The 12477-nt window shown below is 56.3% G+C and overlaps 1 protein-coding gene across 9 annotated transcripts in view; it reads left to right on the top strand.

The window, feature by feature from the left end:
- The first annotated feature begins 685 nt into the window (after positions 1 to 685).
- FMNL2 (formin like 2) overlaps positions 686 to 12477 on the top strand; it is a 167899-nt gene continuing 156107 nt past the window's right edge. For all 9 annotated transcript variants that reach the window (XR_012765003.1, XM_075430039.1, XM_075430034.1 and 6 more), the window contains exon 1: positions 686 to 914. Coding sequence is in view for 8 of the 9 variants with exons in the window: in XM_075430039.1 (XP_075286154.1) it covers positions 798 to 914 (117 nt within the window). In the remaining variant the exon portion in view is untranslated. The remainder of the gene's footprint in view (positions 915 to 12477) is intronic.

The raw sequence follows: 12477 nt of genomic DNA, 5'->3' as shown, positions 1-12477 counted from the left end.
AGGTTTGTCCCCCTGTCACAGAATCCCAGCATGGTCGGGGTTGGCAGGACCTCTGTGGGTCACCCAGCCCAACCCCCTGCCCAAGCAGGGTCACCCAGAGCAGGGGGCACAGCACCGTGGCCAGGCGGGGCTGGAATATCTCCAGAGAAGGAGACTCCACAGCCCCTCTGGGCAGCCTGGGCCAGGGCTCCGTCACCCTCAGAGGGAAGAAGTTCTTCCTCGGGTTCAGCTGGAGCTTCCTCTGCTTCAGTTTGTGCCCATTGCCCCTTGTCCTGTCGCTGGGCACCACTGGAAAGAGTCTGGCCCCGTCCTCCTGACCCCCACCCTGCAGATATTTAGAGGCATTTCGAAGGTCCCCTCTCAGCCTTCTCTTCTCCAGGCTGAACAAGCCCAGCTCCCTCAGCCTCTCCTCGTAGCAGAGATGCTCCAGTCCCCTCCTCATCCCCTCAGAGGGGAGGCGGCGGGGGCCGGCCCAGCCCGCTGAGGTAAAATGGAGGCCGAGGGGTCCCCTCAGCCCCGCGGGTCCGTCCCCCGGACGGCAGCGGGACTACGAGTCCCGGCGAGCCCCGGGCCGGGGGCGGAGCGGGGCTCTGTGCGGGCCGGGCGTGCGGGGGAGCCGCAGCCGGAGCCGGAGCCGGAGCCGGAGCCGGAGCCCGCCCCGGGGGGAGGGCGGGGGCGGCCAGCCATGGCGGGCGGCGGCGCGGCGTTCCGCCCTCGGTGCTAGAGGGCGGCCGCGGGGCGCGGAGCCCGCCCGGCTCGGCGGAGCGCGGAGGCAGCGCGGAGGGGCCGCCGCCGCCATGGGCAACGCGGGGAGCGTGGACTCGCAGCAGACGGAGTTGAGGGCGCACGGCGCGCCCCTCAAGCTGCCCATGCCCGAGCCCGGCGAGCTGGAGGAGCGCTTCGCCGCCGTCCTGGTGAGTGCCGGCCCCATTGTCTGCGGGGAGCGGGGGGGGGGAGCTGCGGGGCGGCCGGGAGCCGGGGAAAAGTTGGCGGGGGAGGCGGGAGCGGGCTCGGCCCTCGGCGGCGGCGCAGGTGGGCTCGGCGGGGCGGTGCCGGGGCCCGGCGGGGGGGAGCGGAGCGGGGCCGCGGCGTGCGCGCCGGCCGCGGCTCTTTGTCTCGGGAGCCCCCGACCAGCCGCCTTCCCCCCCCCCCCCCTCCGGAGCCGAGGCGGTTCCCCCCGCCGGGGTCCGTCCCCTCCGAGCCGGGGAAGCTGCGGCTTGCGGGGGGGGCTCGGCTCGGCTCGCTGCCCCCGGCTCCGGCAGCCCGGCGGGGCGGGCCGGGGGAGCCTCCCAGGGAAGGGCAGCGCTGCCCGTGGGCAGCCCGTTCGCTTTCAGGTGGCGGAGTAGCGCGGAGCGATCGTAGCGACCCGTCTGCTCCTCCATGCTCGCCTCTGGGCAGCAGGAGCTGGGGAGGAGAAGGAGCAGGAGCCGGGGGTGCCCCGCGTTCCCCGTAAGGCCGGGTGAAGCCGAGCCGTGGCGGGAGGAATCACAGAATCGCAGACTCACAGAGTGGTCGGGGTTGGCAGGGACCTCTGGGGGTCACCCAGCCCAACCCCCTGCCCAAGCAGGGTCACCCAGAGCAGCTGCAGGGATTCCCATCTCGGATCCCGCAACAACCCCCCCCCCCCGGTATTTGCAATGCTCCCAGTGCCGAGCGGGGATTCGCAGACCGGTGCGTGTTGGGGATTATTTCTGGTTAGACCCAATTAGATTATCGTGTCTAAGAAAAGAATAAGCCTATTCAGCCGGGAACCCCCCCCGACGAGCCAAATGGCCAGTGGGGTGTTACGATCGCTAGGCACAGCGGAACAAGCCCGATCTCGCATCCCTCTTGTCGGGGAAACCCGCGGTCGGTTTAGAGACGGGAGATGCCCCCGCGAGCAGCGCGTGGCTCGGAGTCAGGGCTTCGTTCATCTTCACCTACCGAGGCTTGATTTGTGTGCGTGGTCTGCGGGAGAAAATTGGTGGTTTTGAGATGACCCACAGAGGTCCCTTCCAACCCCGAGCGTTCTGTGATTCTGTGATTAGGTCGGTAAAAGGAGGAGGCATCGTTTGGGAGAGCAGAGTTTGGGAGAGAGAGGAGGCATCGTTTGGGAGAGCAAGCCAATTCCCTGGCTTGCTTGTTGCATTGAGGTTTGTGTTCGTCTCTGCTAGCGAGGACCGGGGTCTGTCTGTGTGTTTCGGGAAGGCGTTGTGTTTGGTGGGATGTGCTTCAAAGAGAAAAATGTGGAGGACAACCTGAGAAAGATCCAGCTTTCTGCCTGTAAGCTAAGGGGTGTTTTTTCCGTCCTCTCATAACGTAAATATGGGAGATGACAGGACCACGCCGGTGATTTCTTGAGGTGCTTGGAAGGAGAGGATGGCATCTGTTTGTAGAAGGTGGACTTAAGTGAAGGGTCGGAGGACGAGCGCTGTGGCTTTGCTGGAGGGGGCGGCAGGCCGTGCGGTTGGGGTGCGGGATGGTCTGCGCCCGTCGGGAGGAGCTGCGAGGTGGGGCCCCGACACCGCCGCCGGAACCGCCAAAAATCTCCCTCAGCCCGTTCCCGAAGCCAGCCGGGGATGGCTGCTGTTTGTTGCAGCTTCCAGGAAATATCTGGCTGTTTTATGAAAGAGTAAACTCCTGGGCTGTTATTATTTTGTTTTCTCTGTGGCTCTGAGGGGAAGATGACTGTGCCACCGGTCAAACCCCAGAACGGGGCAGGCCACAGAACAGCAGGGATTAATGAGAAAGGAATGGCGGTCGGGGGAAAAAGAGATGAGGAATATTTTCTGTAGGGCGAGAAGATTACTCAGGAGGTGAGAGTGTGAAGAAGGAGATGCTGAAGGTTGTAGGAATAGATCTCACCTTCTTTACACGCTGTCTTAAGAAATTAGCCTGGCACAAGCGTTGCTCGGGCACGCGGAGAGCCCTGCCGAGGTCCCGAAGGGCTTTCCTGACAATAGCAATTTTCGTACCGCTAATGAAATTTCCAGGACCGTGTTTGACGTTGACGAACGCGCAGCTCGGCGGAGTTGCAGCCGCGCGCGGGTGTGCAGCCGTCGCGCGGAGCAGTTCGTCTCCGTCCCTGGATGCAAAGAGTGGGGCTGTGCGGGAAGGGTTCCTCCTGTGCGGCCTCACAGAAGTGTTTTTAAGTTTTATTCTTCTCTCCTTGTGGAAAACCAGCGCAGTGAGCCATAGCCCTCTAAAACGTGTGGGTGTCCGAGGAGAGCGCGGGTCGGTCACATGCGTTCTATGATTCTGTGATTTCATGACTGAGGGGATTTTCAGACTATGATTTTTACTGCAAGTGCTGTGACACTGACTGTTGTTTGTTTTTTTCCACTTGGCACATACTCTCCTGGTCTTGTCCCGGAGCTCTGTGGACCCATCAGCAAGGGGACGGACGGGCAGCGCGGCGCCTGGAGGTGATGGATGTGTTTGGTGGGGCGTGAGCACCCTCAGCCTGGAGGAAGGTCTCCGGTGAATTTGTTTGTCCCCTTCCAACATGCACAGTCACCTCTTGCCTCCTCGGTTAGCCTCGCTCTTGGAGGTGTGAGGGGTGCAAATTGCGGGAGATGATGGGGAATGCTCCCGGTCACGCTTTTTCAGTGAAGCTCTCAAATCTGACCGCGCTGACGTGCTCCTCCGGTCTGTAACGGCACTGAGGATGTGCTGACCCTAACCCCAACCTAACGGGGTGAGGGACGGCCATGCCGGGTCTGGCTGCGTCACGCCTCTCGGTCCGCTGGGCAAGTGACGTGAGAGAGTTTTCCCTGTGGGTCTGCGTCTCTTGGTACCGTTTTTGGGACTGGTGTAGGAAATGTGCTTCCCTGGCTTGCTTGTTGCATTGAGGTTTGTGTTCGTCTCTGCTAGTGAGGACCGGGGTCTGTCTGTGTGTTTCGGGAAGGCGTGGTGTTTGGTGGGATGTGCTTTGAAGAGAAAAATGTGGAGGACAACCTGAGAAAGATCCAGCTTTCTGCCTGTAAGCTAAGGGGTGTTTTTTCCGTCCTCTCAAACTGATGGGAATTCTCCCCTTTTGGTAGGAAATGGCCTCAAGTTGTGTCAGGGGAGGTTTAGATTGAATGTTAGGAAAAATTTCTGTACTGAAAGAGTGGTCAGACATTGGAACAGGCTGCCCAGGGCAGTGGGGTGGTCCCCATCCCTGGAGGGGGTCAAAAAATGTGTAGATGTGGCCCTGCAGGACATGGTTTAGCAGGCATGGGGGTGTTGGGGTGACAGTTGGACTTGATGATCTCAGAGGTCTTTTCCAACCTTAATGATTCTGTGTGAAATAATTCCCTTAGTTTCAAGTTTACGCAAGAGTTGAAAGTCCAGGGAAGTGGCGGTGTGTTATTGCCACCCAGTCCCTGCTTTGCCTCTGAGGGATGCTGGATCAAGCGAGAGCCAGCTCCCGGCTCTGGCGCTGACTCCGAGCTTGCCAGCACTGGCACAGCCCCTCGGGCTGCAGGAACCTCCCTCCCGCTGCTGTCCCTTCCCCAACGCGCTCCCTTTTCCTCCTCGGCTCCGTTGGGCTTTTTTCCTGGCTTTCTCCTACGGACACACGGGGCAAGTGCGCGTAAATGATGAGTTCTGGTAACCAACCCTGGTTCATTGCCTTGGAAGCCGTAGTTCCGCGTCCGCAGACATTGTGGCACCGCTCTCCGATGGAGCGGGTCGGGAATTCGGAGATGCGAGGTGAAAGCCGGGCTTCCAGCTCCTGCAGCAGGGTGGTCTCTCTCTGAGCCGGCGACGGGCTTGCACGTTTGCAAACGACACATGGTTTGGAGGAAGCAGCCAGGACGGAGTTGGCAGGGTAAATTGTTGCCTAATGAGCTGTGATTGACATAATTTGACTGCTGGATTACAAATCTGCGGTGAGGTTAGCAGGAAATATCCTCTTCCCCCCCACCAAGCGGTGTTTGATTTTACAAAGGAGTCTTCTGTGCCCGGTGCTGTAGGATGGAGGGAGGAGGTGTTGCTGCCGTCGCGGCCCCGCTGTGCTCCATCCTCAGCTTCACGTGCTGGTACCTACCCGGAGGCAGCGCAGCCGCCGCCGCACGCGAGGCTCTGCCGATAGCAACGTCTTCCTTAGGGTAGAATCCCCTTCTTCACAGCAGATTTTGTCCAAGTCAAGGGAGTTTTAGTGTCTGTTGCTAAAGAATTTGAAAGCTCGGTGTGAAAACTCTGTAACGTTTCCCAGCTGTTTTCCATTCCTCTGCCTAATCCTCTATCAACTGCATTATGCATTGTTTTATAATATATACGGTGTAGAGTCTGCGAATGATTAAAGAGCATGAAATGGTTGCAGGAGGTATCTGTGCGGTAGTATTAGTTTCCTCGCTTTGGTGGGGCACTGGATTCCTTCTTGTAATTCCTAAATTTAACAGAACTCTCTTGGGATGGATTTTAGCTGAGATCCTGTACTCCTGTATCAGGCGTGATTTGTGTTATTTCTGTGGAATTTGAAAACAGTGCTGTGGAAGTTGAGGCACCTAAACTACACTTAGGAACCGCCTTCGGGAAAAGGAGATTTCTGAAATTCAGGTGTAGAAAAGACCTGTTGTGTTTTCTCATCTGGGCCTCGCCTCCGACACACTTGTGCTGCTGGGCTCTGTCCTCAAGGTCTTGTTTAAATGATTCGAGCAATGACACCTTTTGCTTGAAGAAACAATCTAATAAGTCGTGTTGTTAAACATATGTATTTCTGAAGGGTTAAATTCGCAGAGTGAAGTAGTACTTGGTGGTGACACATCTGTCACGCTGCCTTGTAAATCAGTAGATGGCATTTGTAAGTTTTTCCACCTGGGCATCACAGGAGAATATTTTTGTGAAACTCTTTTTCTTTTTCTTTTTTTTTTGAGTGCCTGGAATACAAGGTACAGTGGTGGGTGTTTAGCTACTAGCAAGTTAGTCGCGTTCCTAAAATTAATTTCAGATCCTGGAAACCTGGAAGACTTAAAAAATGGCTAAGCTGATGCAGATGCCTATATTTTTCTGTGTACCATTTTTCCAGGCAAAATAATCTCCTTCATTTATTGGGGATGATGGTGGAGGTATGAACCCATTCTGTCAGCTTGTTCGTGAGCTCCGAGTAGCCAGGGAGAGAGCAGCAGGCTTTCTGCCTGAAGACCCAGGGGAAAGGGGTCGCGGTTGGAAGCCCACGCCTGGCCCCTGCCTCTCCCCAGGGGCCCGGGCTGTCCCAGGGGGGGCTCGGCAGGGGCATCTCGGGGGGCTGCGAGAGCCGGCATCTGCAAACCGCATCGTGGTAGTGACGGCAAAGAGGTTTCCTAATCCTTTTTGTGCTGTGTGAACCCATCACCACGCCGTGTGTCCTTCCACGTTGTGTTTGTCTATGGCGAGTAACAACAGTGAGGCCCCATCTGCAGTGCTGTGTCCAGTGCTGGGCGCCCAGTGCAAGAAAGATGAGGAGCTACTGGAGAGAGTCCAGCGGAGGGCTACGAGGATGAGGAGGGGACTGGAGCATCTCCCCTACGAGGAGAGGTTGAGGGAGCTGGGCTTGTTCAGCCTGGAGAAGAGAAGGCTGAGAGGGGACCTTAGAAATGCCTCTAAATATCTGCAGGGTGGGGGTCAGGAGGATGGGGCCAGACTCTTTGCAGTGGTGCCCAGTGACAGGACAAGGGGCAACGGGCACAAACTGAAGCAGAGGAAGCTCCAGCTGAACCCGAGGAAGAACTTCTTCCCTCTGAGGGTGCCGGAGCCCTGGCCCAGGCTGCCCAGGGAGGCTGTGGAGTCTCCTTCTCTGGAGATATTCCAGCCCCGCCTGGCCGCGGTGCTGTGCCCCCTGCTCTGGGGGGGTTGGGCTGGGTGACCCCCAGAGGGCCCTGCCAACCCTGACCATGCTGGGATTCTGTGATTCTGTGACTTCTTATGGCAAAAAACGAAACGGGGTGAGAACCCTGCGTGCCCAAGAGCTTGGCAGCGTGGTTACGTTTTTCCCTGTAGGTGTGCATAGGGTTTTTTTTTGCAGCACAGACCCCTACAGCCCCCGTGTTTGTCCCGGGGAGGGGACAGGCCCCCGCGCAGCGCTGCTGGGGTGCCGTGCCCGCGGTGACCCTGCGGGTGCCGAGTCCGTCCCGCCGAGAGCTGGCAGACCCCCTGCCTGCACCCTGAACCTGCGCCATCATCGTCCCTCCGGTGCGTAGCAGCGTTATCGGACATCGCTATCAACTCCCGTAACCCTGTGCGTGCGATAAAGTGGGGTTTTTAATTTTTTTATTTTGTCTTCGCGAGCAAGGTCACGCAAAACTTGGCCCTGAGGTGTTACATGGTTTCTTCTGCGGTGCTGTATGTAGTGGGTGATGCTAGGGAATGGCTTTGAGGGAGGTGCAAAGTGAAATTCAGAGTTTACAAGATGATCTGAAGCAAAGCAATACCTGTCAAATTGATTTCGATTGACGGTCGAATGTCTTGGAGTCACTGGAGTCTTCCCTTAGTCTTTCATTTTTAAAAAAATAAAATCACTTTAGCTTTTCTTGCTGCGTGAAGAGGTATTAAAGCCTACAGAAGCTTCCCCACCCTGAATAGCAAAACCCATCAGAAATGCAAAACCAGACAAAAATGTTTGATTTCCCCAAGTTTTTGTTCAAAAGTACATGGTGGTACTTGTTATTTTTATTATATTTTTGCATCGTTCAGCAGATTGTAAATTATTCAGGCAACTTTTTAAGGAGTCGAAATCCTTTTTAAAGTAAAGCAGCTGTCTGAAGGAGTGCTTGCTAATTATCGACCCGTGTCCTTTGGTCGTAGGGCTCCTGACGAGAAGAAGGGGAGTGTTTGTCACAGAATCCCAGAATCCCAGCATGGCAGGGGTTGGCAGGGACCTCTGTGGGTCCCCCAGCCCAACCCCCTGCCCAAGCAGGGTCACCCAGAGCAGGGGGCACAGCACCGCATCCAGGCGGGGCTGGAATATCTCCAGAGAAGGAGACTCCACAGCCTCCCTGGGCAGCCTGGGCCAGGGCTCCGGCACCCTCAGAGGGAAGAAGTTCTTCCTCGGGTTCAGCTGGAGCTTCCTCTGCTTCAGTTTGTGCCCGTTGCCCCTTGTCCTGTCGCTGGGCACCACTGGAAAGAGCTTGGCCCCGTTCTCCTGACCCCCACCCTGCAGATATTTAGAGGCGTTTATTAGGTCCCTTCGCAGCCTTCTCTTCTCCAGGCTGAACAAGCCCCTGGTGGGGTTTGGGTGCTGGGTGCTCCTCACGGTTGCAGGAGGGACCGATCTGGTGCATTGTGGAGTCTCCTTCTCTGGAGATATTCCAGACCCACCTGGATAAGGTCCTCTACAGCCTGCTGTGGGTGACCCTGCTTGGGCAGGGGGTTGGGCTGGGTGACCCACAGAGGGCCCTGCCAACCCCGACCATTCTGTGAGTCTGTGATCAGCACCACCTCTGGATTTAGACAGCATCTGGGCAGTTTATTGCTCTCGTTTTGAGGCCTGCACCTGCTGAATAAAAGAAATTTGCTTTTCCGGCCTGTTAGGAAAGGTGACTTAAACCTGTCCTCTTGGTCTGTCGGTGCTTGGCTACGGGAGTAGCTGGGTGGCTCCTCGTTATCTGTAGCTTGGGCTACATCCTACAGTGAAACCGAGCTTCGGCGTTCGCTGTGTGATCGTTTGTTTGGCCGTTGGGGTGTCACTAAAAGGCAAGTTGAGTGCCAGTTCCTGCTTTTTCCCCCAAATACGTTTTCAGTCTGGAGCTTTCAGCTTTTCTGCTTGTTTCTCAGCGTCGTTGCTGTTCTTCCAGCAGAGAAGTGAGAGCGTCGCAGCCTAGCGTTCCTTCCCAGGAGAGGAAAATCCCCGTGGCTGATTTCAGTTTTGCTTTTGCTCTTCTTCGCTGACCCAGCCGCGGGCCTTTCTGGAGATGTGACACAGCTTCGGGGGGTGGGGGGTGGTGTGTCGAGCGGGAGGTGACGCCATCGCCGCCTGCGTCCCGGCGAAACGCTCCCACGTCAGCGCCGATGCCCCGTGCTGGCTTGAAGCGTGGGGCAGTTAAATCAATCTCTTCTTTTTTGCTGCAGAAGTGGCTGCCAGGAGTCAGGGACGTCCCGGGGCAGAGTTCGGTGCCGTTCGCACCGCGGCTCGCCGGCGTGCTCGGGGCTGTGCCTGGCGGGTGTCGGTGAGCTGACCTGTGCCTGACCAAATGTGAAGCTTCATGCGAAAGGGCCTGGCTCTTTGAGCTCCTTTTACATCACGGTGCTGACAGGGTACTCCTAACTAGTGTTCTTAGATAACAGAAACTGCAATTTTGAAATTATTTAAAAAAAAATGCGACGTTCTTTGTCCTGCTCATAGTTTTCAAGCGTGGTCTTGCAGTGAAACGGGGCTGGAAGTCGCGCCAGCGTCCCCACAGCCGCCCCGTGCCTTGCCTGCAGACCCCGACGTCCTCCTCGGCGTGATGGGTCGCGCAGGGAAGGCTGACGCCCGGCTCTGCCCGGAGCAAGCCGTGGAGGAGCACGTGCCATCGTGACCTTGCACGGAGCAGGAACTGAAGAGCTCTCCACAGCACGATGGAATGAATTATGCAACACTCTTCGGCACCAGTTTATTTTTAAGCATCTGGGCTACCTCTGGAGTTTGGATTAAGCACATTATGATCGGGGTCAAAATAGTTCCCAGTGCAGGAAGCCAGGAAGAAAACCGGAAAAGCAGTGGTTGTTTCTCGTGGTTGTTTCTCCTGGTCCCTTTCGGGTGCCGGGCCCTCGGGAGGAGTGCGCGGCAGCAGAAGGCATGGCTGTTTCAGACGGGCTCTGCAGGGTGGTGGCTGGAGCCCCGGGACCGCTTGTGGATGGAGCGTACCCCGCTCCGGCAGGTTTTCTCACTGCTGGGAGAGGTAAATGTGATTTTCTTGGGAAACCAGCAGATTAGACCTTAAAACTAGCTGAGGGGCACAGCCGTACGTTGCCTGCTCCGAGAGGAGCGGTTTTGATGGGAAGCAGCCATCCAGCTGCTGCAAGGCTTCCGCAGCGAGCAGTCTGCAGCCACGGTTTAGGCAAGCTGAGCTGAATTATTGTTTGTTTTCTTTGTTTGGAAGAGTCCGTTTGGGAATTTGGTATGGGAAAGAAGTGACATCGACTCATTCAATTTGATTTATAATTGTGTTAAAAAAAAATATCTGGCCCAAGCTCTTAGGAGGTGCAGCATCACCGGAGCCTGCTAGTCAGGTAAAAGCACTTTCAGCTGCCGTCGCTTAAAAAGCGGCAATTTCCCATTTATTGCATCCTGCCAGTTTCAGTTCTGAAGGGTCAGTGTAGCAGAATCACAGAATCCCAGCATGGCAGGGGTTGGCAGGGCCCTCTGTGGGTCCCCCAGCCCAACCCCCTGCCCAAGCAGGGTCACCCAGAGCAGGCTGCACAGCACCGCGGCCAGGTGGGGCTGGAATATCTCCAGAGAAGGAGACTCCACAACCTCCCTGGGCAGCCTGGGCCAGGGCTCTGTCACCCTCAGAGGGAAGAAGTTCTTCCTCGGGTTCAGCTGGAGCTTCCTCTGCTCCAGTTTGTGCCCGTTGCCCCTTGTCCTGTCGCTGGGCACTACAGAATGAGCAGGTTTTAGCTCTTGGACTTGGTATGATCACCCCGGCTGAAACTGCAGGGCTCGCTCTTGCCCACGTAGCGTTGCTGCTGAGAAATGTTCCCGATGACTTCCGCAGAGGGCTCCCAGCTCTGCAGGTACATGGCGTGCACCCCTGTTTTAACTGAATATTGTTTCGCTTGCGCTGATTATTTTGACCTTGATCGTCTGCTCTGTAGTTCTAAGAAGTCAAAATGCACAATGTTATATATGGATATATTGGAAAATATAAGCATTGGTTAATCCCAGTCTTTGTCTCTTCCTAAAGTAGCATCTCGCTGCCTTGCACGAGTGTTGCAGGGCACGAACACTTGGATAATGTCTGACTTGCCCACACTCTGTTGTAACTGACATGCTGTAGCGATTCGACGTGTGGTGGTTTTCAATTTGCCATAGGATCTCTAACAAAACAAGTGCTTGTCTTCTGCAACTGTGCATCGTTAAACATATATTTGGGGAGGGTATTCATAAAGCAGCACAACGGTCCCGTTGTGTTGGAAATGAATGGTCTTCAGACGAGTGCTGCGCGATGCGTGGACCTCCAGGGCTCTGCATTGCGGCTCTCGAGAGCAACTGTGTGTGCTCGATGGAGAGCTGGAAGCGTGCCCGGCCGCTGCCCGGCTGAAGCGTCGTCGAGCGAGCGGGGACGCCTCGGCACGGGCAGCCTGCGGTCGGAACCGTCCCGCGACGTGCTGGGACCGCGCGGGTCAGCGCAGCCGGGCTTGTGCCCCAGGGCCAGCTCCCAGGTCAGAAGGACGCGCAGGAGAACCCCGAGCAGATGTTCAAGCAGTTCAAGAAAGATGAGGAGCTACTGGAGAGAGTCCAGCGGAGGGCTACGAGGATGAGGAGGGGACTGGAGCATCTCTCCTACGAGGAGAGGCTGAGGGAGCTGGGCTTGTTCAGCCTGAGGAAGAGAAGGCTGTGAGGGGACCTTAGAAATGCCTCTAAATATCTGCAGGGTGGGGGTCAGGAGGATGGGGCCAAGCTCTTTCCAGTGGTGCCAGCGACAGGACAAGGGGTAATGGGCACAAAGTGAAGCAGAGGAAGCTCCAGCTGAACCCAAGGAAGAACTTCTTCCCTCTGAGGGTGATGGAGCACTGGAACAGGCTGCCCAGGGAGGCTGTGGAGTCTCCTTCTCTGGAGATATTCCAGACCCACCTGGACAAGGTCCTGTGCAGCCTGCTGTGGGTGACCCTGCTTCGGCAGGAGGGTTGGACTGGGTGACCCACAGAGGTCCCTTCCAACCCCTACTATTCTGTGATATTCTGTGATATTCTGTGATATTCTGTGATATTCTGTGATATTCTGTGATATTCTGTGATGTGGTGTCTCTTGTCATGTTGCCTGGACAGTGCGAGAGCGCGGTATTAACCGTGGCCTCCTGCCCTGTGGGAAGTCGTGTCCTGGTCCGGTGGGCAGAAGCGCTTGGTGATGCCAGCAGGAGCCCGCGGAGCTGCCTTTGCCTCCTCTGGTGTCTGTGGCCTCTTCTGGCCTCTGTCCCCACGCGGTTGTTGGCTGAGGGTGAAAGCTGCTCCTGGACAGAAGGTCTGTGAGACCTCCAGGAGCACGTGAAGAAGTCTTAGTTTTTTTAGTGGGTGTTTGTGTGTTGTGTGAGATACAAGAATTAGTGGGGTGGGTTTTGTGTTTGGGTTATTTGGGTTTTTTTTTTTAATATACATTGTTTGGCCAGAAGTCATTTTACTATAAAAGGACTTGGGGTGAATATAGATTGTACATCTGTTACTTGTTTGTCTGCGAAACGACTGCACAGTTGAGGCCAAAAGCGAAGAATAGAGAGTTGCACAAACTGGCAAAGTTTCTGAAGTCTCTCAGAAGCCAGTAATTAAACTGAAGGAGCAAACTGTTCGATCCAGAAATTCTGGTTGTTTATCCATCTCGTGCTCTGGTGTGTCCCTCGA

This window comes from Opisthocomus hoazin, chromosome 9 (genome assembly GCF_030867145.1).
Source record: "Opisthocomus hoazin isolate bOpiHoa1 chromosome 9, bOpiHoa1.hap1, whole genome shotgun sequence".
Lineage (NCBI taxonomy): Eukaryota > Metazoa > Chordata > Aves > Opisthocomiformes > Opisthocomidae > Opisthocomus > Opisthocomus hoazin.
This window is presented reverse-complemented; position numbering and strand designations above follow the sequence as displayed.